The sequence below is a fragment of the Helicoverpa armigera genome, chromosome 5 (assembly GCF_030705265.1).
Source record: "Helicoverpa armigera isolate CAAS_96S chromosome 5, ASM3070526v1, whole genome shotgun sequence".
Lineage (NCBI taxonomy): Eukaryota > Metazoa > Arthropoda > Insecta > Lepidoptera > Noctuidae > Helicoverpa > Helicoverpa armigera.
In genome coordinates, this window is record NC_087124.1 from 8,508,320 (window position 1) to 8,534,752 (window position 26,433).

Here is a 26,433-nt window from a genome sequence, read left to right on the forward strand (position 1 = left end):
ATTGGTTTTTGTGCAATGCACACCTGCAATGCATTCTGGATTAGGATAGGATATAGGTGGATAGGATTTGCAACAGAGAACAATTCTGTCTTTGTAATTGAATGATATCAAACGTAGTTTTATATAAAGGTGTTTTTAGACTTGGCTCGGGTCTAACTGAGACTGTTCGTAATCGTGAACAGTGTATTAATTGCGATCGGAAGTTGAAAGTAAGCATGTCTCTGGTATGCGACGCGTATTTTGTACGTTTTCAGACGCGATAAGGCAGCTCCCATTTTTTATCTGCACTTTGTATCTGGGCTGGTTTTTAAAGCTACAGAAGCCTACATTATCTCACGCTTAGCAGCGCTTGCGAGAGATAGATCCTGATTTCTTCTAGGATTAAGTTTTCATATTTTGCATCAGAAAAAATAATACTACTCACTCAAAGTAATTTGTTTAAGGCCATCACATTAGTGGAAGATAAGCTAAACTATGTTTATGAAAAATCCTGATATGAACTCCATCTGTAACTTTAAATTATAATTAATTGTTCCACTAAAGTCATCATTTTTGACATAATGTTCAAAAAATAATTTAGATGGCACCGTTTTAAATTTGGCTGAGATCTATTAATTTTCCTTTCATCAAGGTAATAATTATAGTTGGATTTTGATGTGGCACGGCAAACTGACAAACACTGTTGAAATGTCTATCGAAAAATTACACTACGTGTTAAAATATGGTGAATTACGGAAAATACACAACTCCATCTATTGAAATAATAGTATATAAAGAATGTAAATGGTAATTCATTGTTATTTACCACCTCGCTTCTTGATGTATTTTATTTACCACAGATGGAGCTACTTTAACCTGTACTGTTTTGTCAAACAGATTGCGTGTCGTAATATTTTACATCTTGAATTCACTAAATTAAGGCGATTATCACACTGCCCCGCATGATGCAGCGTAGTGCGTGGATGCGTTTTTTTCCGTTGTATGGAAATATCTCCGTTTGTATGGAAAACACGCATAGTCCAACACACTGAAAATGCATCTACGCGCGTTCATGCGGATCACGCACATACATGCGGAGAAACACGCACCCCCGCGCGTAGGTGCGGGGCGAAACGCAAGGTATGGCACACTGATCCCGCAGTGACGCGCGTGATTTTGAATGGGCGTGACGTGTATATTTGAAAATGGAAGCCGCCGTGCGTGAATTTACAAAACGCACCTACGCGCGTGAGTGCGCGAAAAACCCGCACGATGATGCAGATCTGCACTCCCGCAGGAACGCGCGTAGGTGCGTCGACACGCAAGATGCAGCGTGATGCGGGGCAGTGTGAAGATCACCTACGGTGATCTAACACCTACGGTGATGCGGGGCAGTGTGAAGATCACCTACGGTCATGCGGGGCAGTGTGATAATCGCCTAACCCCTGGTCAAACAATATACTAGTGTTAATCATAATATTAGGTTTAATCAAACAAGAATTATGTACATTGCCTAAAGCGGCAAATACACTACGTTCGTATGTATGTGCCTACTTTATGATGGCAATGGCCGGACTCCCATTTGGCTAGGCCGCGCTTCAATACTCGTAAATTCTTCGCAATTAAGCTGACTCTAAGGTCAGCGGGTTAATACAATAGGCGACTAATGTACACAGACATAATGAAAGCCTATTTTACATACGTTTAAACTGTGTTTAATGAGTGTACAAAGAATCAGATTTAATGTAATAGTTTAAGGGCGGTTAAATCCCTTAGCGTATCGCTTTGAGAAAGGATTATACTTCTAAACTACCGGATTTAATTAAAGAATTTATGATTGAATCTTTAAAATAAATCGAGTTAAACTAAAAGCTTGTTTCAGAAACAAGAAATTGTTAGTTCCTTCTCCGAACAGTTTGCTACAGATTTTACCACGGTTCATCAATTTTCTGTTAATTCTGCTGTCAATAGAATAACAAATGATATTCTTCTAAAATATATTAGTCAACTGTTATGACTCTGTTGAGAGAGACAAATTGGTTATTCGAAACAGGTGAACGGCTGAGGGCTGAAAGGTCAAGGTCAACAAAATTCATCAATCATCGTCCCAACAGACCCTCAGGTCTGTCCGATCTAATATGTCTGAAAGTGATATTTTCTCGAACCTTCCTCGTATCCATTATTTTTCCTGCAGCGTAATTGCGTTTGCTCTGAGCCTCTTCAAAATATTCCGGAATATCCACAAATGTTCTATATCTCTGGTTTCTGTGAATTGAAACCGCAACGCAGTGCAGCAGCAAATTCATCAATAAATGACTGAATCATCTCTCTATAAGTATATCCGTAGGTATATCAGTAATCATTTTAAACATTTTCAATGACAAAGTTAATTTTATTTTCTCCTGATCCGTGCTTCTGGCTTTTAAAAGGTTAATCCTGTAATCGGTTTAAAACGTAAATAAATTCGCTTGAAATCGGATAAAAGCGTTAAATATCATAAAACTCTTTGACATTTATAAACCTTAATCGTATATTCCTAGACTATAAATTATAATGCGTGTTATTAAAACATATAGATATAATGTAATGAAAGGGAACCAAAAATTCAATTTAACCAACATATTATGAATTAACGCGATATGAGTAAAGAGCTTTACGCTTTACAGATTTTAGCTGAAAACTCGAGCGAGATTTACAGTGTAAATACTGGTTTGTGGTTTATGTTTATACGTACTTTTCATGTGTCACTTTGATATTTCAGTGGTCTTACAAGCGGCTTATACTGCTGTGACGTCATCGTTTGTAGTGGCTCAAACAATGCAGAGTTGAGCATCAATATGGCAATACAAGTGATCGAGAGGTCGTGAGGCTGAAACCATTCGATGCACTATTCAAGGGCCTCATAGGAATGTTGTATTGTGTAGCATTACAGATCTCTCCAATCAGTAGGGGTCACGTATTCACTGGGGGACAAATGCCAAGTGTACAACTGTAATAATGGGCGAAGTTCCACCACTAAATCCATAATCTGGGGGAGGTCAATGGGGGAGATTGTGGCAGATTTGCCTACACTGAATATAAATATGTACATGCCTTATGTATTCAAATATGTTCAGTAGTAAATATGTATGTATATCTACTTGATTTGTTGTATTTCTGAACTAATCAGATGATAAATAAATTTACGCTTCTACATCGATCAATGAAAACATGGACTTACATAATTAATTGATAGATAAGCTCAAACTTTGATCTTAGGAGCAATACTTGTAATTAAAACAGACGTTAGATAAATCTCAATATCACTTTCAATAATATCACGCATTTTGATGCAGTTTCGGCTTGAAATTAATTCGAACTCTTTATCAGGTACCCATATCTAACGCATGCGAAATATATGTATTAGAAATTGTAGACTAATTAACACTTCAAACGAGCTACGCATTTCTTCGTAGAAATAAAGAACATGAACACTATTTGAAAATTCTGTTTTGCACCTACTTTTAGCAGCACAGTCATGCCATTTTCAATCGCATTAATAAAACGAAAAAACGTGAAGCACCTGTTATTTGAAACATACGGGTGCCGAAAACTGGGAAGTTACGGGGACAACAAACATCGAGTCTCTTGTATGCTAATACTTTCAAACGCACCCGTTTGTTTCTAAGCCTGACATTTTTGAACCTTTTCTGTGACCTAATTACGCACAACGACCATCAAATGTGATATTTTCGCTGTATTTAGCAGCTCAAGATTGTGAATAAGGAATCCTAACCATCATCTCCCGAGCATTTGACCAACTGTGTTGGGGTCTGTCGGTTTCCAGTCTCCCCGAATGCACCAGTGTTTTATCGGATCTCCTGAACCTAGTTACCCGGGCCACCCAGTACCCTTTCGTAAGACCGGTGTGAGACTTACTGGCTTCTGACTACCCATAACGACTGCCAAGAATGTTCAATGAGAGTTAAGGAAACTTAATTTATCGCATTTATTTAAAAAAACAAGCGAGCCTCTGTAATACTGTTTCCTCGAATCCCTGTGTACAGATATCATGAAAATATCTGCTTCTGATATTATTAAAAATACACGAGTTAAATGTTGAGAGAAATAAATAATAAATGTTCTCGCGCAACACAACATGATGTTACAGCAGTCAAAATGTTTCGATACATGATGCAGAGCATTGAAATATATGTGTAATTATTTATTCTGCCACTTTAATATTGAAATCACTTTTACACACGTCAACTTTTGCTACCTTTGCGATTAAAACTTTAAAAATGTCAGGGGTTGTCTCATTGTAAAAAGTATATATTTTTATTTACTTTAAAATACTTGTATTTAGTATTTCCTACCTTTTGTTTAAATAAACATACCACGCCTTCATTAGTTATCGCTTAAATACGTCATAAAATAAATGTTTTTAACATCGCCCTTTGCTCTTGATAAGTGTTGATAGTTATAAACGCGGAAACAAAGGATAGATCAGCTCTCCGGGTTGATAGTTAATTGTGACCTTATTATCATTGACCCCGAAGCCGTCTGTAGATAATCTAGACCACGAGCCAGCTAGCACGAGCTAGCACTTTCACTAGCTCATTTAGAATTTAGTTAGAATGCGCCACACGAAAGTATATTCAGATGGCTTCTCGTCTCTGACAGAGTACGAGTACATACGTAAATATACATTCGTATTTCATAAGTTCAGGCGCGCGGTGCCCCAACAGCGTGAAATTAACATTTGTTTGGGGTGGCCCGGTTTTCACGTACCTATAAACTTTTGCAATGTCTAGACAAATTCCCGCTACACGACTGTCAACATTAATTACCGTCTCTTTACATTCCAAAGGTCGCATTAGTAATTCCTGTCTAGTACTAACCCACGTCGACTAGAAATGTTGTAGGGCCTCCCTTAATGGATAGGCAGGGCTAGAACCAATAAAATGTCTTCTATTTATCTTGCTGTAAAATGTAATTTGTGCCGATAACTTAATTTCACTTGGCCTTTTGTTGGATAACAGTTTCCTATTACAGCGTTTGTTAGGGTTCGAGAGAGGGTCCCGCGCGTGACCAAAATTTAGGCGCGAGGGAAAAATATCGCGGCGTCGTGATCGTCACAACAATACCATAAATATCCGCCATTGGTTGTTTACAGGGAGGGGATTGTTTCACAGCTCTGCTATCGTGCTTCATGCGATATGCCATTGCTTTTTCTGCACCTTTTTATCATATGGTTTAGTTCAGCCTTGTAACAGAAAAACAACACCATATACACAAGTGACAAGGTAAGTATTTTTTTTCTGTTAGCAAATAGTTTTAACAATGCTTTATAAAAAACATGCTGCTTAATTATTGGGAAATAAATAAAAAAGTATCTATGTATAGTTAAATGTTAAGGTTCGAGAACTAAGTAAATCGAATGAGTAATCATTTGGATCGCTAGGAGCATGAATAAACAAAATCTGAGTAAACATTTATATTTCGATAGGATCGTTTGTTGACTGCGTAGCAATAAAATAAATAACAAATACCGGTCGAACTCTGCGTCAAATTGTAGCGATAAGGGCGTGTTTATATTAGTTCGGATCAGCACAAACAGAAGCCAGATACCATTGATACTAAATAATGGTTTTAAGATAATAAGAGCTTCATTTCAAATAAACAACTTTTCCCCAAAACGTTAAGTATTTGGGCAACATTAATTTAACGCCAATTCATGTTTCAATAGGTACTTTCAATCCCAACTTATCTTTTGGACACGTACTTACTTACTACAAAAGTTTTGTGTAAGTAAAGCTCGTGCTTTGCCAATAAATACTTTTGGTCAACACACTCGTGTATTATGTGGTCCCTGCTCTGAGAATAGAAAGACAATCAAAGAACAAACATCTATTCGTGATTGGGAAAAGTTTTCGAATCTAACTTTTGACCATAGAAGATTTTTTAACACGTTATTTGTTGAGCCGTACATTGAAGTTTGGAAGTGGTCATGTGCGTGTCCACACTTTTCCGTATTACAAGGCATGATCATGGAAAGACTTTACGATAAATATTCCCTCAAAGTACCTAACGGTGCCGTAAAGTATGTACCATATAGTATGCCTCTAGATTAGTACAAAAATCCATTCTGTAAATTGGAGAACCTAGGTACATATTGAAAACCCATTTTCGCAATAATTAGGTATGCGTCAAAACGATATTGGGTACCAAATGCATAAATAAACAAGTAATTACCGATTCGGAAATAATTACATTTTGATTAATTTCAACTAACATTCATTTATCATTAATTTATTAGATGAAAGACATTAATTGCCGGACATAGTTGTCCGTCGCTAAACAATGTTGCGGCCAGTTTTAACTAGGTAATATTAATTAAAGTATAATTTAGTACGAGGGTTCAGAAGACATGTGATGACATGCGGCTTATTTTATGCATCAGCATATTTATGTATTGGAGAACAAGAATTTAATAAATGGAATAAGTGACGGCTTGGTTTACATTTGGGTCTAAAATGAAACATGAAAACTTTGAATCTCGCTTACGTAAACCACTATCGAATACGTTTTAAAATAACTATTTCAGAAAATGTATTTCACACATTATAATCAGTTTATTGCACCTTTGAGTTTATTTACATACAATTAAAAAAAAAAAAAAAACATAATATGTTTAACTAACTATTCCATCGGTGCCGTCATGAGGCAACTTACTTTTCGCGCTCTGATAAAAATAGCCCTTGTTCTTTCTCAGGATCTAGACTTCTTTGCGTGAAACAGACAAATGGAGATACTATCATATGTATAGGTAATATTAGCAAGAACTAAGAGTAATTAAAACTACGTCTATATATGAAGATAACTTTCGATTGGGGCGGGCTTCTTCGTTGGCGGGGGATGTTTAGTGATGTGCTCAACGGTAATGAATTTGTTGTCCTCATAGCAACAAACGCGATCACGGTAGTAACATACACGAGAAATGTACAACATCTTCTTTTCAATGCATTGCCTTCTCGGTATACATTGACCTTTTCTTGCAAGACATGATGGATCTGAAAATATTTAAACGTTAAAATCATTCATCCCATTAATTTTTACGTACGGACGATCGATATATTTATTCAGCATATAATATCAAACCTATTGTAGGTAACCAAGGGGTATCGGGTTGCCCGGGCAACTGGGTTGAGGAGGTCAGATAGGCAGTCGCTTCTTGTAAAGCACTGGTACTCAGCCGTATCCGGTGAGACTGGAAGCCGACCCCAACATGATTGGGAAAAGGCTCGGAGGATGATGATTGTAGGTAAGACAAATATCAATCCTTTTCAATGTATTCATAAAACAAGGCAACACTGAAATGAAACAGCTGTATTGGTTGTAATGAAGGAAATGGAAGGGTACAAAATCCTTTAATTTTTTTTCAAATATACCTACCTATGCAAGCTCTTTAAAAACATCAAGCTTCAAAAAAATGGGTCTCATAAAGAAGAACCGGCCAGAAACTCCATAGACACTCTTAAAAAAATCTCTTAAAAATACTTACGTATTTTAATGGCGAAGAATAGATCACGGCCTTTCTCACTCAAGGAGGTATAAACGTGGTCTTTATATGACTCCGGGTATTGGTAATCGGGGTATAAAGTAGAATGTAAAAAAGGGGGCGGTTTTGTGGTGACTTCTCTCTGAGAAATTTGAGAGTGTGTAGAAGACACTGAGTGTGTCGAAGTGCGGTGAGTAGACGTAGTAGAAGTAGAACCTACTAACACAGCAGCAGCTAGAACCAAGCAAACTGTTGTTATTCTGTAACGCGACATGTCTCACGAAAAACCCGAAGAAAATTATCAACACTAAAAATGCAAAATCAAAAAAATCTTTATTGGTACCTAATTAGCTTATGTAAAAGAGTCGTGTTAGTAATCAATTTTAATCGCTAATTAATCCAAGAACCCGGTAATTGAAAGGTGTTTTTTCATGATAGGTAGATTAAATTCTTTGTAAAAACACACACCGCCATAAAATAGCGGAATAGGTACTTATTGTGAGCCACGAAATGTGTGCTTTTCGCGCCTCGAAAGTAGGTTACTTTAGCGTAACGTCTGGTTTACGACTGGGCGACGCGATACATAAAACTTTTATGCCCACACTTTCTGACATTAGCCACGCTTAGAACTAAACTTTGTGTTATTTACCACTGCCGAAGGTCACGCCAACCTTCGTTTCCTAACAAATGACACGAAACTATACATATTCAGATACACCTATGCTTCTGTAGTTGTATAATACCCACAAAATAACTAAAACAGAATTGTGCATGATGCTTGATTGTTAAGGATAATTAAATTGCTTTTCCTAAAGTATGATTGCGTCTTGAGCTCCTCAACTTAAAACTCATCTATTTCTGCTAAATAAAAACCAGTACATAGGTACAATAGTAGGTACAATAACCTACCTATATAAAAGGCAACGCTCCAAAAAAACGCCAAAAACCTTCGAAATTATTTTGTTTTTTCATTTGGCATTGACAAGTACAAAAATAAGAAACAAAACAAAGCTACTCGTACTAACGACATTGTATATTCTTCTTGTTTCACATAAAATAGTAATTATTTTACTTTATGAAGGGTCTGTAAAGTACTTAAACAGACACATAAAAATGAAACTTAATAAAGAAATAAAACAGGTAATACGTCTTATTTAGGTACTTTAATTATGCAGCATTCTCAATTCAGTGTAATGAAACTTAATTGTTTCAGTATACACATACATAATATATTATGTATACATACATACTTATACTTGCACTTTGACTAGGGCTGCCATCCGTCAGGGTTTCCCCGGATTTGTCCTCGTTTGGAGGCCGTCCGGGGGCCGTCCGGGCGGGGTTTCAAGAAGTGTCCGGGGAAAACCGGGACATTTTTCATAGGGCCATCTTAACCTATGGTGCCTGGGTATGCGAATTACCCGGGCGCCTAATAATGCAGAAGTCGAAGTGTCCCAAAACTCCAAAATTTTCGCGCTCGCTTCGCTCGCGGCTTCTTTTCTTATAACATTTTTTTTACGTTTAGCTACTTTAATATCCCAATATTCAAACAATTTTGCGCTCGGTTCGCTTGCGGCTTCTTCACTTTGCGGATTTTTTTATTATACAAGTTTAGGTGCTTTCGTAACCCAAAACTCAAAAATTTTCGGCGACTTCACTTTACGGTTGTTTGTATTTTTCATAATTTTTTTGTCTAACCTATCAAGAAGGTAACTCCTAGTTGCCATATGAGCTTTCTTAATTATGACCTCCGAAATACATTAAGTCACAATCTATCAATACTACCTAGTACTACATGAGCTAGAGGCGGCCCTGACTTTTGATGTAAGGAAGGACCTCATTGAATTTAAGTAATATGGTAATATTAAAAATTAGGTCTTGTTTTGTTAAACAAAAAAAATCGGACTCGTCCGGGGAAAAAATGCTATTTACGCCAAATGTCCGGGTTTTTTTAAATATTTGTCCGGGTTTGGCGAAATTCGAAATGGCAGCCCTAACTTTGACAGAAAGTTTACATAAAGAAAAATATACAGTGTCGTATTCTATGACGAATTGTAAAAAAAATAACCTAATCCATTCAGTGGTTTAACCACAGGAGTCATTTTTCGTTTTTATAATTTACAACATCATGTGTAAAGCAGAGATAAAGTTAGGTTAATTAACGCATTTCATTTAATGTGATTGTGAACGACACACCCGATATACTTTTTATTTGCATGTGAAATATGTATAATATTAATTAATTTAAAATCTAAAGTTGTGTTGGTAATGCGTATAAAGTGATTTTGCTACCGCAGCCATGAATGGTGGATCCATTCAGGGTTGACTGTCAATTGTTAATTATCTCTTAGATAACGATAGATACATAGGATCATTAATAAAGATAAGACTTTACTTATATGATTAGATATTAAAATTATAGTAAAGACAATGCGATTAGTTATAGGGATTAACTCCTCAATCGTAGGTTAGGTATCCTCCTTGAAATTACATATCTAAATGACTTCCTATATTTGAACTATGTACTTGAACCCCTTTATCCCTTGGTCGCGGCATCACACGTTGACTTGTGGAACAATTAAGCTGAAAATAAGAGGGGAGATAGCTTAGACCCGGGAGAAGGACATAGGATAGTTTTTGTCACCATATGACTATAGGAATCAGTTATCTCAGAAATCGCTAGCGGAAGCTAGTATACGTATAATAATGCACTGTTTTTCCTTTCCATTATCTTTAAGATGAAGAACACAATCTACACTTCATTCTGATCGTATATCTATCCGTAATCAGAATCGTCTACAGGCGTAGGTGAGCGTCGCGATAACGCAGTTATCAAACGATGAGGATATAACGCCTTGTAAACTGATTTGGAGTTAGGCTGGTTACATACCGCAGTCCTCATATCTGTGAGTGCAGTAGCACTTGAAACATCGAGTTGATTACGTACCTATAATTTTAGATTTACTTGATGAAAATTATGACTTTATGCGATTTAAGTTTAGGTACTGAAAAAGTCGAGTGGTTTATATTTCATTCGTGAAAATTTAACTGAACACTATTTTCAGAAAGTGACTCTCATTAAAGCATAAACATTACTTATCTGGAACTTGTTGATCTTTACTAACTTTTTTTACTCATACTGAAAAAGTACATCTATCCCGATTTCCGCCCGCCCTATCGATTCGTACGGGAAAGGTTCGTTCACAAGGATAGTTGGGTATACAACCGCCCTTACGCTGCGTCAGGGCCGGTAGATATCGAACCGGCCCGGGGGCGCGATACGCATCAATCTTTCAACAGTTCCGTACATCGCCTTTTTCGGCACTTTTTGTCGCCAGGAGAAGTTGACAGTGCGAAATTCAAAAAACACGGCCTTAAAAACATTGCTTACAATCACCTCTAACGCCAGGTAAATCGGGGTCTTCTTGAACTTGAAAGGTTATACTTTTTGCGGCAAGACAAAAAAAAATAATAGGTATGCCTATTTACTGCGGTAAATTGCCTAATTTACATTTTTATATAGGTACCTAAGTAACTTCCACACTCGGATAAAATCAGTTTTCATTGTTTTTTTTACATCAGCTGTATGCCAATAAAAGTTTCCTCAAAATCGATCGAGACATTTCAGAAAGTGGTAGGAATAAATAGACAGACAGAAAATGTTGTTTTATTTTTTAATATGCTTAGGTACTAGGTATACAATTTCGCACTTAGCAAAAAGCGGCTATTTTAATATTACAGACGCTCTAATTTTTTTGACCTTTTGTAAATGTACCTGTATAACATTGACCAAATAAGATCACGTTATTTTTCGCACAATGAGTGTCGTTTATTTTGGTTTAAGAATGCATTACGTTTTATATGCAATCGTTTCATAAAATAAGAATTTTATTCGATCCTTCTCTTTGCTGATATTAACGACCATTCTCAATATTCTATCAATACGACAATTTGCTCACTAGAGTTACAATTTTGACATTAGTCGTTGGTACTTATACGAGAAATGTCAAATTCCCAAGTTGTCAATGACAGAATACCTGTCTTGTAACTATATTAGGTAGGTACAGGCTATATTTAAGTCACTATACTTATGTCTCTATGAGACACAGTGAGACATAGAATATGACTTAAAATTGACAAAAAAGAAATCAGCTGTCGTCCATATAACGTGCATCGTCAAATGCAATGTCCTTCACACAGTTGTTAGAATGAGAATCGATCGTGTTTTGTCTGCGAATAGCTGTTACATTTTTAATACTAACTTCATTGTTTGAACTAGAACAAAGCCCATTTTTTTCTATTTTATTAGGTGAAATTTAAAAGTAAAAGTGTTCGTAGCTAAATCTATGTTTCGTATCTTAAAAAAGAGATGGGAAAGCCTGGATGCAAAAAGGCTGTTCTAACCGCTAAGATACTTTTTACTTAGGTTTTTAACTGAGAAAAAAATTGTGTGTGCAAATATGTATCACAGGTTATTTCAAGGCAGTCTAGCTAAGATGTGGCCTTTGTATCATAATTAATAGAAACGCCTTGTCACTATAATACCTATTATTGTATTTTATTCTAGCCATTTTCCCGCGGTTTCACCCGCGTCCTATGAATACTATTGCCCGGACCGGGATAAAATACATCCTATGTTACGCGGGAAGAGCCTTCAAAAAATAATATTTACTATATTCAGCTTAGATTAGTACTTACCTATATTAATATAGATAAGGCTTTTACCTGAAGACAATGTACGTTTCTTTCCTTTCTAAAATATTTTGTAACCGAAGCTTGGCATATAAATCCTTTAAACCTATTCTTAGTGAAGTTTCTACGGCCTAGATAAATGTTAGTAATTAGGCTAAGCTTTGTTTCTGTCTCACTCTGATTCCCGCACCTAGACTTTAGTGCGACAGTGTCAGACATAATAATACGACGAAGTTAATTGGGGGCCAAGATTTTTTTTTTTTCAGATCTAAACCTCTGGATTTTTTATAGCTAAAAATGGATTTCTTCTTTTAAACTAAAGTTTACAATTTTAAATTACTTAGTACTTATTTTTATCCTAGCATACTCGTGTTATTATTTTAGTTTAAATGTTTTTTTTTAGATTTTTTGTCACAAAAATAAATATCTACCTTCAACACAAAAAATGTACCTATACACAGAGACAGCACGAATCAAATAGCCTAAACCGATAAACCCTTTCGCTTCAAAATAAAGATAATAAAATCCACACCTATGTGAACTTTGCTCATCCTTTATTTCAAAGTCCACATCATAAAAAAAACCCAAAAACGTAAACCTATGGCGGTTTTTTGTTACTTCCGCAGAATCCTAGAAGAGATAATAAAACATAAATAGCAAGATAATGTAATTAAATCAGTACGAGCATATACACAACGCGGTTCGAATGTGTGCTTGGCGTAGACGACGATCAAAATGTGGTACAAAATATTTATATTCACAATAGTATGTGTGCTCACGTATATACTGAAGAAGTTACATGATACTGGACCAAACAGAGTCAAGTTTTATTTTAATTTCTTCTTATTTTATTTCTTGTCGTCGATGTTAGCGGCTGTTATTTGGCCCTACTTTCTGCTGAGCCCCAGAAATGTGAGGAATGCCAAGTAAGTAAAAGTAAAAATTTATTGTAATTTTTTTTCTCATAGGCCCAGAATAATTTTAAAATTTAAATAAGGCGTTTTTTTAATTAGTAAGGTTGAGTAAAATTACAAAAATAGTTACTTTATGTGTAAATATATCGATAACATTTAAGGAATTCAATAATATTAATATAACAGCGATAAAATCCGTAAAATCACGTTTATTTAAATATCTAATATTCGCGTAAGTCTCAGAAATTAGTAAATATATCAATAACTTAATTTCAGTAAAATAGGAGAAAATGAATTGTCAACGAATAAGTATATTGTACTTACATAATTGGTAATATTGTTCTATTAATTTAGTTGATTTCTATAAATTATGTTTTGAAGTATGTTAGTGTTTTTTTCATTGTTATTAAAATTATATCACAGTTGGGAACCTGGGGGTGTGCAAGTGATTATGTACCAAAACCTCACGTAAATCGAGTAGGTACCTACTGAAAACCACACGAAAATCCTTACAGTACCTAGTTATTGAGTTGATCGCAATCAGACACAGAGAGATGCAGTTGAGGAATTTGTGTCATTTAAAATAGGGGGGGTATCGTTAATAAGATCAATAATTCTATACCGGAACTTGAACAGGATCCGATCAATGCACAAACTGAAAGTAAAGTACTTGATAAAATACGTAAAATTGGTAGTAGAGTTTGTATAATAATTACTATAATCAATAATTATTATCTTTGTAACGCGATTAAATATTTGCAAAATCGGCCTCCAACGATAAAACAATTAATTGTATCATTGTACGGCCTTCTAAATGATTTCGACATACATTATGTCGATTGTTTGTTTTATAAATTAGTTGTCAATTTAATGATATTAGTTAGTAAATGTTGACAATCTAGGGCAACGGGGTCGACTATTGGCAATGAATCAATCGCTTATCGAGACGATATAAAAAAATATAGAAAACGTAATTTATTAAAAGTATATATTCTCGGTCTCCCTGTATAAAAGGACGCGTTTTTCCGTAAAGTTTGCAAGAATTATGCAATAGGGTTTTCCCCGATAAAAGTGGCGTAATTCATCGACTTGCATTTAAAATATGAGTACTTATAAATAATTGTAACAACCAATTATGTATTCAAAGACGTCTGACAGTTTTCATTTTCGATAGGTACATATTTTATTATCTATAACACTCAATATTTTTTATTTTATTTTAAAAACTAAAGTAAAAGCGACATACGTAATGGACTCAGACAGCATTAACGAAAGTTACGAATGAAAATATCCCAAATAAAGTCTTTCATTCGCACAAAGTGGACTTACAGTTTCTTTAAACACACAAATGAACTTTTCTCGAGAACTTTCTCTAGTTCGATAAATAAACTCAAGTTAAATGCGTCCCCACATAAACGAAGCTAAAGTTTTGGACTAAAAGCCACTTAGGGAAAGCGAGGGTAGTTTAGTGAGTTGCCTCATCAGTCTGAACCAATCAATTTCCTTAGGTCACCATCAAGAAAATGCGGAACACAAACATTAGGCGCACGGTTATCGTTATCATTTTCGTAGGTATTTAGTAAACAGCTCGTGGATCAGTGTACTTCCAATTATCTATGTTTAAATGACCTGTAAGTTAATAATAATCCATACAAAAACAACATTCAGTTCCGTCAAGAAAAGACCAGAGAAAGTAGATAAAGAGAGCTTTAACATTTAAAACAAAACATTGAAAGTACAGCGGACATGAAATGCAACGTAATTGGATGGGTTGATACGAAAACGGTAAAAAAAAAACATTGTGTTACACTTTGTTGATCTTCTCTTTAACTGCGGAGCCATTAGTAAATTAAAAATACATACGTGTGCTCGTACTTACTGTGCGTAGCCATATAAAACGGGGGCTAGGATAGTACGGCTCTATAATTAACGTTTATGCAGCATAAATGAAGGTTTTAGATCCTGAATTAGGTACAATGAACTATTATTTAAATCCACATAAGAGAAAAGAATACAAAAATGATATCTGCTTTCCAATATCAAATTGTCTTCAGTAGAAAGTCAATACTTGGTCATGAATCATAACTTTCTATATGATTTAAAACTGGTTTTGTTTAGAAGTGGATTGAAACTTTCAATCAAGCTTTGCATTACTTTTTTTCATGAGATAGGTACTTCCTTATAAAAAAAATACAAATCGGTCCAGTAGTTTCTGACATACCAGCAAACAAAAAATAAACTCGTCAGGTCTTATTTTAACGTTTATAATAATTAAGCCATTGAACTCTATGTCCTTCATTGGCAATGACCGCCAAAGCTACGTTCTTCGACCACGTACTATTTTAGAAAAAAAATATCATAACAAATTCATTCGAAGTGGCAGTTTCATAATTAATTAAAATTGAGTAATCAAACAAAAAAATGCACGAAATACGATTGCGACGAGTGCGCAAAAATTCTTTTAGTGTTCACTCGTAATTTCTTGAAATGAACTGAAAACTATTTCTCAAAGGATGAAGATCCTATTCTTATCCGATTAAATATTTATTTACTAACACAAACGTCAATACAATTTCAGAATAGCAGTGAGACTACTGAAGCATATAACCAAGCTATATGACTTGAAATGGCATCTTCGAGACGGGAAGATTTTAGCCGAAGACCGCGGAGCAGTCATCATTTCAAATCATCAGAGCTCTCTTGATATATTAGGTAAATATTTTTAATCAGTACCTAATAAACCACAATAATATACATAGTATGAATAACAATTGTTACGGGCTCCGCATGTCGAAGTCAATTGGTTTTTATTTCATATAGACCTACCACAGATTCTTTCGAAATGTCAATAGGTGAATGGCTCCGAGGGGGTCCCCCCACAGCGTTGACTTCCACGTAGTGACCCCTGGGCAACGCCGCGCCTGACCACCGTAACGGAGTGGCAGGCCGGCGGCTAACGAACGCTGTGCGTCGAAACATCTTCAATAGTCTTGCGTTTCGATATTGTGGGTGGCAATGCCACGTCCTGTGAGGGCCGCCTCCGGGCGCTGTCTCCCCAAAGGCCCTTCTCAGGGTCAACCCAAAGGCCCTTCTCAGGGCCAACCCAAAGGCCCTTCTCAGGGCCAATCTCGAGATGCTTCGGCATCAGAGACCAGCCGCGCACCATCTGCGGCTAGTCTCATGAGAGGTAATGATCCCGTGTCGACCGACCTGTCCGACACGGAGTCAGAAATGAGTGGAACGAACGGTGTCGCAACCCGCCAGACGAGGAAGAGGGCCTTCCTCAAGCGGGGCTCCGGAGGCTCTTCGGACGCAGCCGAAAAGCCCGCCAAGCGGGCGGTATTAGAAGCCGACGACCGGCCAAGCAGAACCAGCGCCAGCCACGGAGCCTCCAGTGTCCTTTACGCGGAGCACTCCGTGGAGGAAATGGAGCGCATGGCTCTGGAGGACCAGATGGAGATCCTAGAGGTGGCCTCCAAGTCCTCTAATCTGAAGGGGACCTCCCAGAAGGCCCTGAAATGCCGGGCAGCGAACTTGCTCGGCATTGTAAAAGAGTTGGCGCAGCGCACCACCTCCGATGAGACGCGGCAACTGCAGGCGAAGGTGGATCGCCTGCAGAAAGAGGTGACCGCGCTGCACGCGCGCGCTGCCGAGCCCACGACACGGCCTGAGGGGACGGACTCCTCTAACCTTGAGGATATCATCCGCAAGGTGGTCATGGAGGAGAGGGCCTTCACCAGGGCCTGTTTTGCCGGCATCGAAGACCGGCTCCTGCCGGAGACGCGGCTACGCCCTCCACTCGCGGCGGATAAGGCGCCCGGACGAATGCCTATTGCACCGGGGCCCTCAACGGCTCCAGCCCAGTCGGAGCCCCAGGTGCTAAAGACCACCAAGGGCAAAGGAAAGGGCAAGAAGACCTCACCAGCCCCGACTACCCAGACGGTCCCTCTCGAACCGGTGAGGGAAGACCCTCTGCTGCCCTCCACCACCCCTTCCAACCAGCCTTGGATTAAGGTGGTAGCGAGGAAGCGGAAGGGGAAAAAGTCGGCCCCTGAGCCCCCTGCAGCCAAGCCTGCAGCCTCAGAGGACAAGAGGAGGAAGCTCGCTCCTCCTCCAAGAACCGAAGCCGTGGTAGTCACGTTGACTCCAGAGGCAGCGCAACGAGGGGAGACGTACGAGTCCGTACTGCGGCGGGCTCGTACAAACGTCGACCCTGCGGAACTTGGAGCCGGCCGTGTCACGTGCCGGAAGACCCAAACGGGGGCTCGTATCTTCGAGTTCTCGGGGGCGCAACGCGGCACCAAGGCGGACCTCTTCGCGACGAAGCTCCGAGAGGCTGTCGCGGACACGGCCAAGGTTGCGAGGCCCGTCAAGTGTGTGGCTCTAGAGGTGACCGACCTTGACGACTCGGTCACGCAAGAGGAGGTGGTGGCAGCGGTTGCAGCGGCGGGGGGCTGCCCCGTCGCATCTGTCAAGGGCCGAGCCATTAGACCTGGCCGCAGGGGTATGGGCACTGTGAGACTAGAGTGCCCAGTCGTAGCTGCCAAGGCGGTTTTGGCTAAGGGTCGCCTCCCGGTCGGGCTGAGCTCGGGTGGGGTCCGAGTGCTTGAAGATACGCCGATGCGCTGTTTCAAGTGCCTCGGCATCGGGCACACCCGGCCTCTCTGCCCGTCCAATGCCGAGCGTGGGGAACTATGCTTCCGCTGCGGGAAAGGGGGGCACAGGTTGGCCTCCTGCGAGGCGGCCACCACGCATTGCGCAGTGTGCGCTGCCAGTGGTCGTCCAGCCAACCACGTGATGGCGGGCAGGGAATGCCGACCGCCACCAAAGAAGGGCAAACCGCAGGCGCCGGTGCGGCCTGCCGCTGCTGCCGCCACTGAAACTCCAGTTCCAGTGCCGGCCACCGAGGGAAGCGCGATGAACACCGACTGATGGCTGGGCATCGTAGACGTGTTCTTCAAGCGAACATCAACCACTGCAGAGCAGCCCAGAGCCTGCTGGTCCAAACCTTTGCGGAGTGGTTGGTGGACGTGGCAGTTGTCGCCGAGCCGTACTCTGTCCCTGGCAGCTGGCTGGGAGACGACAACGGCTCGGTTGCATTGGTGGCGCGGTCTTCCACGGACTCCCCTCCCCTCTCGCTCTTAGAGAGAGGACCGGGATACGTCGCCGCCGCGTGGGGGGACATAGCCCTTGTAGGGGTGTATTTCTCTCCAAACCGCCCTCTCACGGACTTCGAGAACTTTCTCGAGGTCCTCGCCAGGGTGGCAAGCGGAGTGGTGCAGCACCGGGTGTTGGTCATGGGCGACTTCAACGCAAAATCTGTGTTATGGGGTAACCCAGCCACCAATGCCCGAGGACGAGAGGTGGAAACCTGGTCCATGTCGTCCGGTCTGTCCCTGCTGAATAGGGGGACAGTTCATACCTGCGTGCGGCGGCAGGGGGGCTCCATCGTGGACCTCGCCTTTGCCTCCCCTTCTTTGGCGGCCTGTGTAGTGGACTGGCGGGTGGAGCTGGTGGAGACGCTGTCAGACCACCGATACGTGCGGTTTGATGTTTCCACCCCGGGCTCCCAGGGAACCCAGGAGAGTCGGTCGCACTTCCCGCGGTGGGCGCTCTCCCGCCTTGACCGGGAAGCCGCCGTGGAGGCGGCGTTCGTCCAGGACTGGCTGTCGCCTCCTGTAGTAGTCCGGGATGTGGACGCCACAGCGGTCCAGTTAAGGGTCTCCCTGACCGAGGTGTGCAACTCTAGCATGCCTCGGTCTCATCGCCCACCTCCTAGGCGTGCCGTTTATTGGTGGTCGGAGGAGTTGGGGGATCTACGGGCCGCCTGTGTGGCAGCCAGGCGGGCCTACACAAGAAGCCGGCGGCGGCGCATTCGCGACCTTAACAACGAGGACCGCCTCTATGCAGCCTACATAGAGGCCAAGTCGACGCTAACAGCGCGAATGGGCACAGCCCAGGATCGCGCGAGGGCGGAAATGTTTGAGGGTCTGGACATTGATCCCTTTGGGAGGCCGTACAAGGCGGCATGCAACAAACTGCGCCCGTACGGTCCTCCAGTTGCCGAGACTCTCGAGCCGTCGTTGCTGGATGGGGTGGTCCAGTCCCTTTTTCCACGCTGGGACAACTTCACTCCACCAGAGATGAGCGCCCCGCGAGGTGCAGCTCCGTCAGCCGAGGAGATCCCGCTGATTACGCAGGACGAGGTGGAAAGGGCAGTTTCCTGCCTCAGGGGTAAAAAGACGGCCCCAGGTCCGGATGGCGTCCCCGCAAAGGTGGTGGCCATCGCCACATCCCAGATGGGAGAAAGGTTTCGGGACCTCTTCAGTGCGTGCCTGACGTGCGAGAGGTTCCCGAAGCCATGGAAGGAGGGCCAATTGTGCCTTCTTCGGAAGGAAGGGCGGCCGGCGGACTCCCCATCGGCATACCGACCCATCGTTTTACTGGATGAGGTCGGCAAAATGTTCGAGAGGATCCTCGCCGCCCGAATCAACAGACATCTGAGCACAATCGGCCCGGATCTAGCGGACGCTCAGTTCGGTTTTCGAGCTGAGCGTTCGACAGTTGACGCCCTGTCCCGACTAAAAGACCAGGTGAGGGAGGCGATGGATGCGGGAGACGGACTGTTGGCTGTGTCATTCGACATAGCCAACGCCTTCAACTCCATTCCCCACTCCACCATACTGGAGGCCCTCCGCTTCCACGGGGTGCCTCCGTATTTGCGGGGACTTTTGGCGGACTACCTGCGGGACCGCACAGTCCTCCTTGTGGACAAGACGGGCCAGCTCCGACGTTACGGCGTCGAGTCCGGTGTCCCACAGGGTTCTGTTCTAGGGCCGCTCCTGTGGAACATTGGATTCGACTGGCTTTTGCGGGGCAACCTCCCCCGTGGCACGTCTGTCATTTGCTATGCAGACGACACCCTTCTGATTGCCCGGGGGAGAAATTTTGGAGAAGCGGCCAGCTTGGCCTCGGCGGGCGGTTCACTAGTGGTGGACAGAATCTCCCGCCTAGGGCTGACGGTGGCGCTGCAAAAGACCGAAGCCGTGTTCTTCCATGGGCCCCGGCAGCACCAACCGCCTGACGCTCATATACATGTGGAGGGTGTCCGCATTGGGGTACAGCCCCAGATGAAATATCTGGGCATAGTCCTCGATAGCAAGTGGCGCTTCAACGCACACTTCAGTGGCTTGTCGACGCGCTTGATGAGGACCGCGGGCGCCCTCTCATGGCTCCTCCCGAACATCGGGAGGCCCGGCGACCATTGCCGGCGTCTGTACGCCGGCATACTCAAGAGTATGGCCCTGTACGGGGCCCCGATCTGGGCAGACTCACTGTGCGGTCGGAGGAACGCCGCTGCCATCCGAAGGCCACAAAGGGCCATTGCACAGCGGGTGGCGAGGGCATACCGCACAGTGAGCTTCGCGGCGGCGTGCGTTCTGGCGGGAGCCCCTCCTTGGGAACTCGAAGCTTGGGTGCTCGCCAGAGTGTACGACTGGACGGCGGCGCAAAGGGCGCTAGACCGGCACCCGGACCCGATCGAACGGGAAGAAGTGCGTGAGGAGGCGAGGGAAGCAATCACTCGACACTGGGCCGAGGACCTTGCCTCGTCAACGTTCGGTCGCCGGACGCTGGATGCCATCGGGCCTGTCCTGGATGGATGGCTCGATCGGCGACATGGCTGCCTCTCGATGCACCTGGTGCAGGTGCTGTCCGGGCATGGCTGCTTTGGAGCGTACCTGCACCGGATTGGGAGGGAGGAGACCCCAAAGTGCCACCATTGTGCGGCCGAGGTGGATACGGCAGAGCACACACTAGAGGTGTGCCCATCGTGGGCTGAACCCCGCCGCACCCTGGTGGCAGTGGTCGGGGATGACCTCTCGCTCCCCAGTGTGATTGGTGCCATGCTGGGAAGTGAAGAGGCATGGGACGCGGTAGCCTCCTTCTGTGAGGACGTCATGTCACAGAAGGAGGCGGCAGAGCGCTTGCGGGAGAACGACCCTCTCGCAGCGCCGCTCCGCAGACGAAGAAGGGGTGGAAGACGGCGAACACAACGTCCGTCCCCATCCACCCCGGGGGGTGATCAGCGGGCGACAGGCGCGGGGGTGCCACCGCCTGCATTACAAGGATCGCCCCTTGTGCTCCGGCCATAATAGGGACCTCTTCCCACTGGGGGGAGGCATGAGGGGCCTGCCGTGAGGCGGGCAATCGCCGGTGGGGGACTGGATGCCATAGATTCCCAGACCCCCTCCACTCAGGCGAGGTCGGAGTGCCGCTGGGCCTTTTTAGTGGGTATACCGGGAACGTCGTTACCGGGGAGTCCCACATACCCCTCTCCCGTCCCCCGACGGGAAGGGCATGCGTAATAGCATTTTTTACCCAGCGACAACAAAAAAAAAAAAAAAAAAGGTGAATGGCTCCGAGGAGTGGGTCTTATGGAGAAGATCCGGTAAGAAACATGAGTTTAAAAGCTCTATGCCACCGATTGTCATTTCTTTTTCGGTGTTGATGTTAATAATGTACGCTAATATTTTACTGGGCCTATGCCAACTTTCCTACTTAAATTAAGTAACGTTAGAAGCAACCTCTGGTCTTCGCTACTAAGCAAAGACCATCGCGAGGTGGCTATTGAAATATTTCAACGAGCTGGATAAAACACGTCAACTCTGTTGTTCGGAGGTATTCAAAAATGTCAAGAATAATAAAAACAAACATAATTAACATTTAAGTTAGCATATCGACACAAATTGCTGAAATAAATAACATTTCTTTTAATCCCAGTCGAAACCAATTTCGAAAAGCAATTAATATTCAATTTCATATGTACATAATACTCCAGTACAGAGGTACGTAGGTATGGAAAGTTCGTTCACCTTTAACGTTATTGATTGTCAATATGTGTATTGATACTATCTGCAACTGTTATTTACAGTACTTGAGTAGGTACCAATATTCATTTTTCGATTGTTACTTTTCCAGGAATGTTCAATATATGGGAAGTAGTGGACAAATTGGCAGCGATCGCGAAGAAAGAGTTGTTCTACGTTTGGCCGTTTGGTCTTTCCGCGTACCTGGCTGGAGTCGTGTACATAGACCGACGTAACGCGAAAGGAGCCTACAAACAATTGAAAGTCACCTCGGAGGTCATGGTAAAAAACAAGGTTAGTATCATATACTTCTATTATCTATACCGGTACTTCCTTGTGGTAACGATAACAGAGACTCGGGGATTTGGCAATAAAATTTATTGTCCTGTCCCCTAAGTAAGTATAACACGATAATATACAGCTGGCTCGTTTCCACAAGAAAAACAGTATCGAGAACTCCATTAAAAGCCCTTGTTACTGGAAATACAGGAAAATTATTAGTTTTAAAACCTGTTCGTGTTCGGGTCTTTTTATGGACTTCTCTGATTATTTTAAATGAATTCTTACAATGATCGCAAACCAGGAATATAACTAACATGTTTTCTATATAGAGCAAAGAAGATGCAAAACTTACAAATGTTTCAATATACATACAGTAAGTATATGTCCGTATTCATAGGATAGCTATGAAAATTCGCACCATAAAAAGAAAACAAGCAGCCACCAGGCGTGTGATGGTACCGCTTGAGTCCATTAATAACATACCACAATATCGTCTATAAGGCCATAACAAATAGTATTATAGTGTCTTGTCAAAACAGTCGTGTTAAGTATCATATCAAAAGGAAACAAAAAGCAACAAAATAGCGTTTCCTATTTTTGACGTTCTTTCAACTTTTCTAATGGAAAATTGAAGTGAATTATCTTATTCGTCAGGCAACGCAATGGACTAATATCAAAATGGTACGTTTCTAATGGTATAAATAGGTATCAGTTCGGAAACTAGTCGATATCCGATCTCTTTAAAAGGCTTGCCTAGCTCTTACTAGGTAGTAGTTAAGTCATATTATGAAGGTCAGACATCAGTCGAAGCATGTAAAATATTGATAATATTCAGTCGGATCTAGTTAGACTGAGGCCATCTAAAAGCCGGTCATTTCCCAGTTGGGAAAAAGCAAGCCGCCTGAAGATGTAGGTCAAAAAACATTTTAAATGACAAGCTTTTATGTTACATTGTTTAATGTGTTCACGATTAAAATTCACAAAAAAGGCAAAGATTAAAAGTACATTATATTCCTCCCTTCATAGTGGCGTGAACATTATAACCTCGTACATCGTACTTACTCCTCTCATTTATTAAAAGAGGAAGCTTCCCGGCTTGGATAATATTAAACTTATAAATTCAGCTTAATGTGCCAGTAACGAACTAGGATATAACGTAGATATAAAATTGCCTTGTTGCTAGAAACAGTGCTTTATTTTAACTGTTATTTTATAAACGGTTCTGATTTTACATGAATGGGTTTATTAGATTAATTTACGTTAGATTCCAAATGTTGTTTTTGTTGAAGATTAATTGGAAAAACGAAATAAAGCATGTTCAAATAATATTAATCTCGCTGAAAATGCTCCATTAGCGATTCATCTGGAAACATTAAAAGATTATACAAACAAAAAAATACTGAGTAATCAGTTTAGCTTTGATCAAAACGAACACAAAGATCAAAACCGTCAAAAAATATCCTGAGAGAATTCAAACAGACATTTCTCTGGTAAACATGAAAAAATGTTCATGCAGCGTTTTTGTAAAATGTTTGTAAAGCGAATAATTTATTTTTTCCAGACGAAGATTTGGCTGTTCCCTGAAGGAACAAGAAACAAAGATTACACAAAGCTACAGTCTTTCAAGAAAGGCGCATTCAACATCGCGGTTGCCGCTCAAGTGCCGATCATACCTGTTGTGTTCTCACCCTACTATTTCATAAATAAGGAGAAATATATTTTCAATAAAGGTAAGCACCTCTGTTAGCCGTCTTTTTATGTCGCTTTCGTCTAAAAATATTTATATTGACAACGTATGAATATTTCGAATATCTACCTAGGTTTATTTATCATTTTTATCGTCACTATAAAAATCGTACGCAGTTTAAGATCCGAATACACATATGTACTACCATGTCTGTACACTATGTAAGTATTTTAAAGATTTTGTGCACGTACATAATATACTTAAAGGAAAATAATAAAAAAAGATTTTACATCCTAATCTTACGATGCCTGTGACTTCAATCTGAAAGGTTAAAATTTCCGTGACCCTTTCCTCTCCGGACAAAAAGTAGCCTATCTATATTCTAATTTGGACTTTAATCTTCTTAGCACTGAAAGCTCCATCACAATTCACACAAAACTTCCCTTTTGTAACTGAAAATATTCAGAGGAACAAATTCACAGAAATTTATTTAGGCCACATACCCAACATTCCTTTATTAAATAATCTACACCTCATCATGAATGGACAAGAATTTCCTTTAAAAAATACCCTAATTTCTGAAGCCATTACGCAGCTATTATTTCAATTGTTTGTCTCGATATCATAACTGGAATGAATGTTGACTGCCCCACAGATACGTAGCAAAAACAAGGAGATTTTTAGAGGTTTTCTATAAGTACCTACTTCACTCTATGTCATAATAATTATACCCGGAAATATTAGTGTAAGTAACGAGAACTGGAGATAGCCCTAGTTCTTGGTAGAGCTCTTTTCTAGCAACGTAATTCGAATTAATTACTACGTTTAGAAAATTTCTGAACATTAAAGGTACTGCACTATAAAATCAAATTAAATCGTTTATTTTGCAGAGATTATATTATGGATTGCACTAGATTATGGACACAGAAACTTTAAAACATATACTAACATAATTTAAAATATAATCCCGTATGAATCTGGCGAACTATTACTATAAGATCCAACTGTCATACTGAGTAATCTTGAATTGTTTTTTTCCAGGTCACGTTATAATTCAGTGCCTAGAACCCGTGCCCACCGTTGGTCTCACAATGGAAGACGTACCGGATCTCATCGACAGGGTCCACCATAAAATGAGCGTAGCGTACCAGGAGATATCCAAAGAAGTATTCAGCTCGCTACCATCAGACTACCCCGTTACTCTCAAAGGGTAACACCATGACTGTATGTTAGTTACTTTGACTTTGACTGTATATAAGTAGGTTAGGGTTACTTTAATTTATATTTTAAGCTAAGATGTTTTATAAATATTTTAAACTTGTATCGTGTTTTATTGACACCTGATAATTTGTACAACTTTGATTACAAAGTATTATTAGAAAAGTAGGTATTCTTTACCTAGTATAGGTAAGAATCTCATGGGAAAAGTAACGTCTCGCTGGAAAATACATGCTTGCTTCATAATTTTAAATCCTCAACTTCCTTCTACCCAAATAACTAGTTTGTTTAAACGATTACCCTCTCTAGCTAACGGACGAGTGGCTTTCCTCCTATAGTGCTTCCCCAACACAGGGTGAATATTTTAAGAGATTAAGCAGTATATTAAACTTAATAAGACACAAACTTCGTACAATATCATTACTGCCGGCTCGTTTGATCACTCTGTGCCCCGACACGTCAAAATTTAGTTTAGTCTGGCATGCTTTAGTTGGTACTTACGTAGTGTTAAAAGTTATTTTTTGCTTTTTATAGGGTTTAGCGTTTTTAACCTTTTGTCATACCAATTGCGTACTTTTTTTGGGTCGGGGGTTTTTTTAAATTTATAATTTAATTTTATTTCATGCTTTTTGAAGGAGCTCCTTAATTTTTCCTTCTTTCATTTAATTTCTTTTATTTTAAGATGGGGTCGCTCTATGCGATCTCGGCCAAAGGATGCTGTTTAACAATCCTCATAACATACTGGCTCTGGGAGAATTGCACAGATTGAGGAAACATAAACCTTTGGTCATTCTAGATTTTCAGCGAAGATATAAATCGGTTTATCCGTTTCATTCCGGCATTCCAGGGTTTCATCCGCCACATCCTATTTCCAGTATCAGGTTCTCGTCAATTGAACAGAACTAGTCAAGACAAATTCAACGAGCCCAAACTCGATGGGTTTACTAAAAGGCAGTTCAGGGTTACGTCTCCTACCTTCGTGCCCTACCAGCAGACCAGCTCAGTGGTTCCAGAAGACATTAGTGTTTCAAATTTCAGATCCCACACATGCTTGCAAGTAAACTGAGCGTGTAACATTCCCCTCACACCTAACAAACGAGCTGATGACCTTGAAGACCTGAACCGATTTCCACCAAACATAGCTAAGAACACTCCCGAATGACACTCCTTTTAAACAAAAAAAAACGCATTACAATCGGATCATCCGTTTGGGAGCTACGATGCCACATACACACACACACACACACACACACA

General features: G+C 41.1%; 1 protein-coding gene across 1 annotated transcript; it reads left to right on the forward strand.

Moving 5' to 3' along the window:
* Nucleotides 1–12,873: 12,873 nt before the first annotated feature.
* Nucleotides 12,874–25,282, forward strand: LOC110384664 (1-acyl-sn-glycerol-3-phosphate acyltransferase alpha). The gene is made up of 5 exons (XM_021325086.3): nucleotides 12,874–13,137; nucleotides 15,704–15,837; nucleotides 22,105–22,286; nucleotides 23,836–24,004; nucleotides 25,003–25,282. Exons 1-5 carry the CDS (start codon nucleotides 12,947–12,949, stop codon nucleotides 25,173–25,175), a joined length of 849 nt encoding a protein of 282 aa, XP_021180761.3. The 5' UTR covers nucleotides 12,874–12,946; the 3' UTR covers nucleotides 25,176–25,282.
* The last annotated feature ends 1,151 nt before the right edge of the window (nucleotides 25,283–26,433 follow it).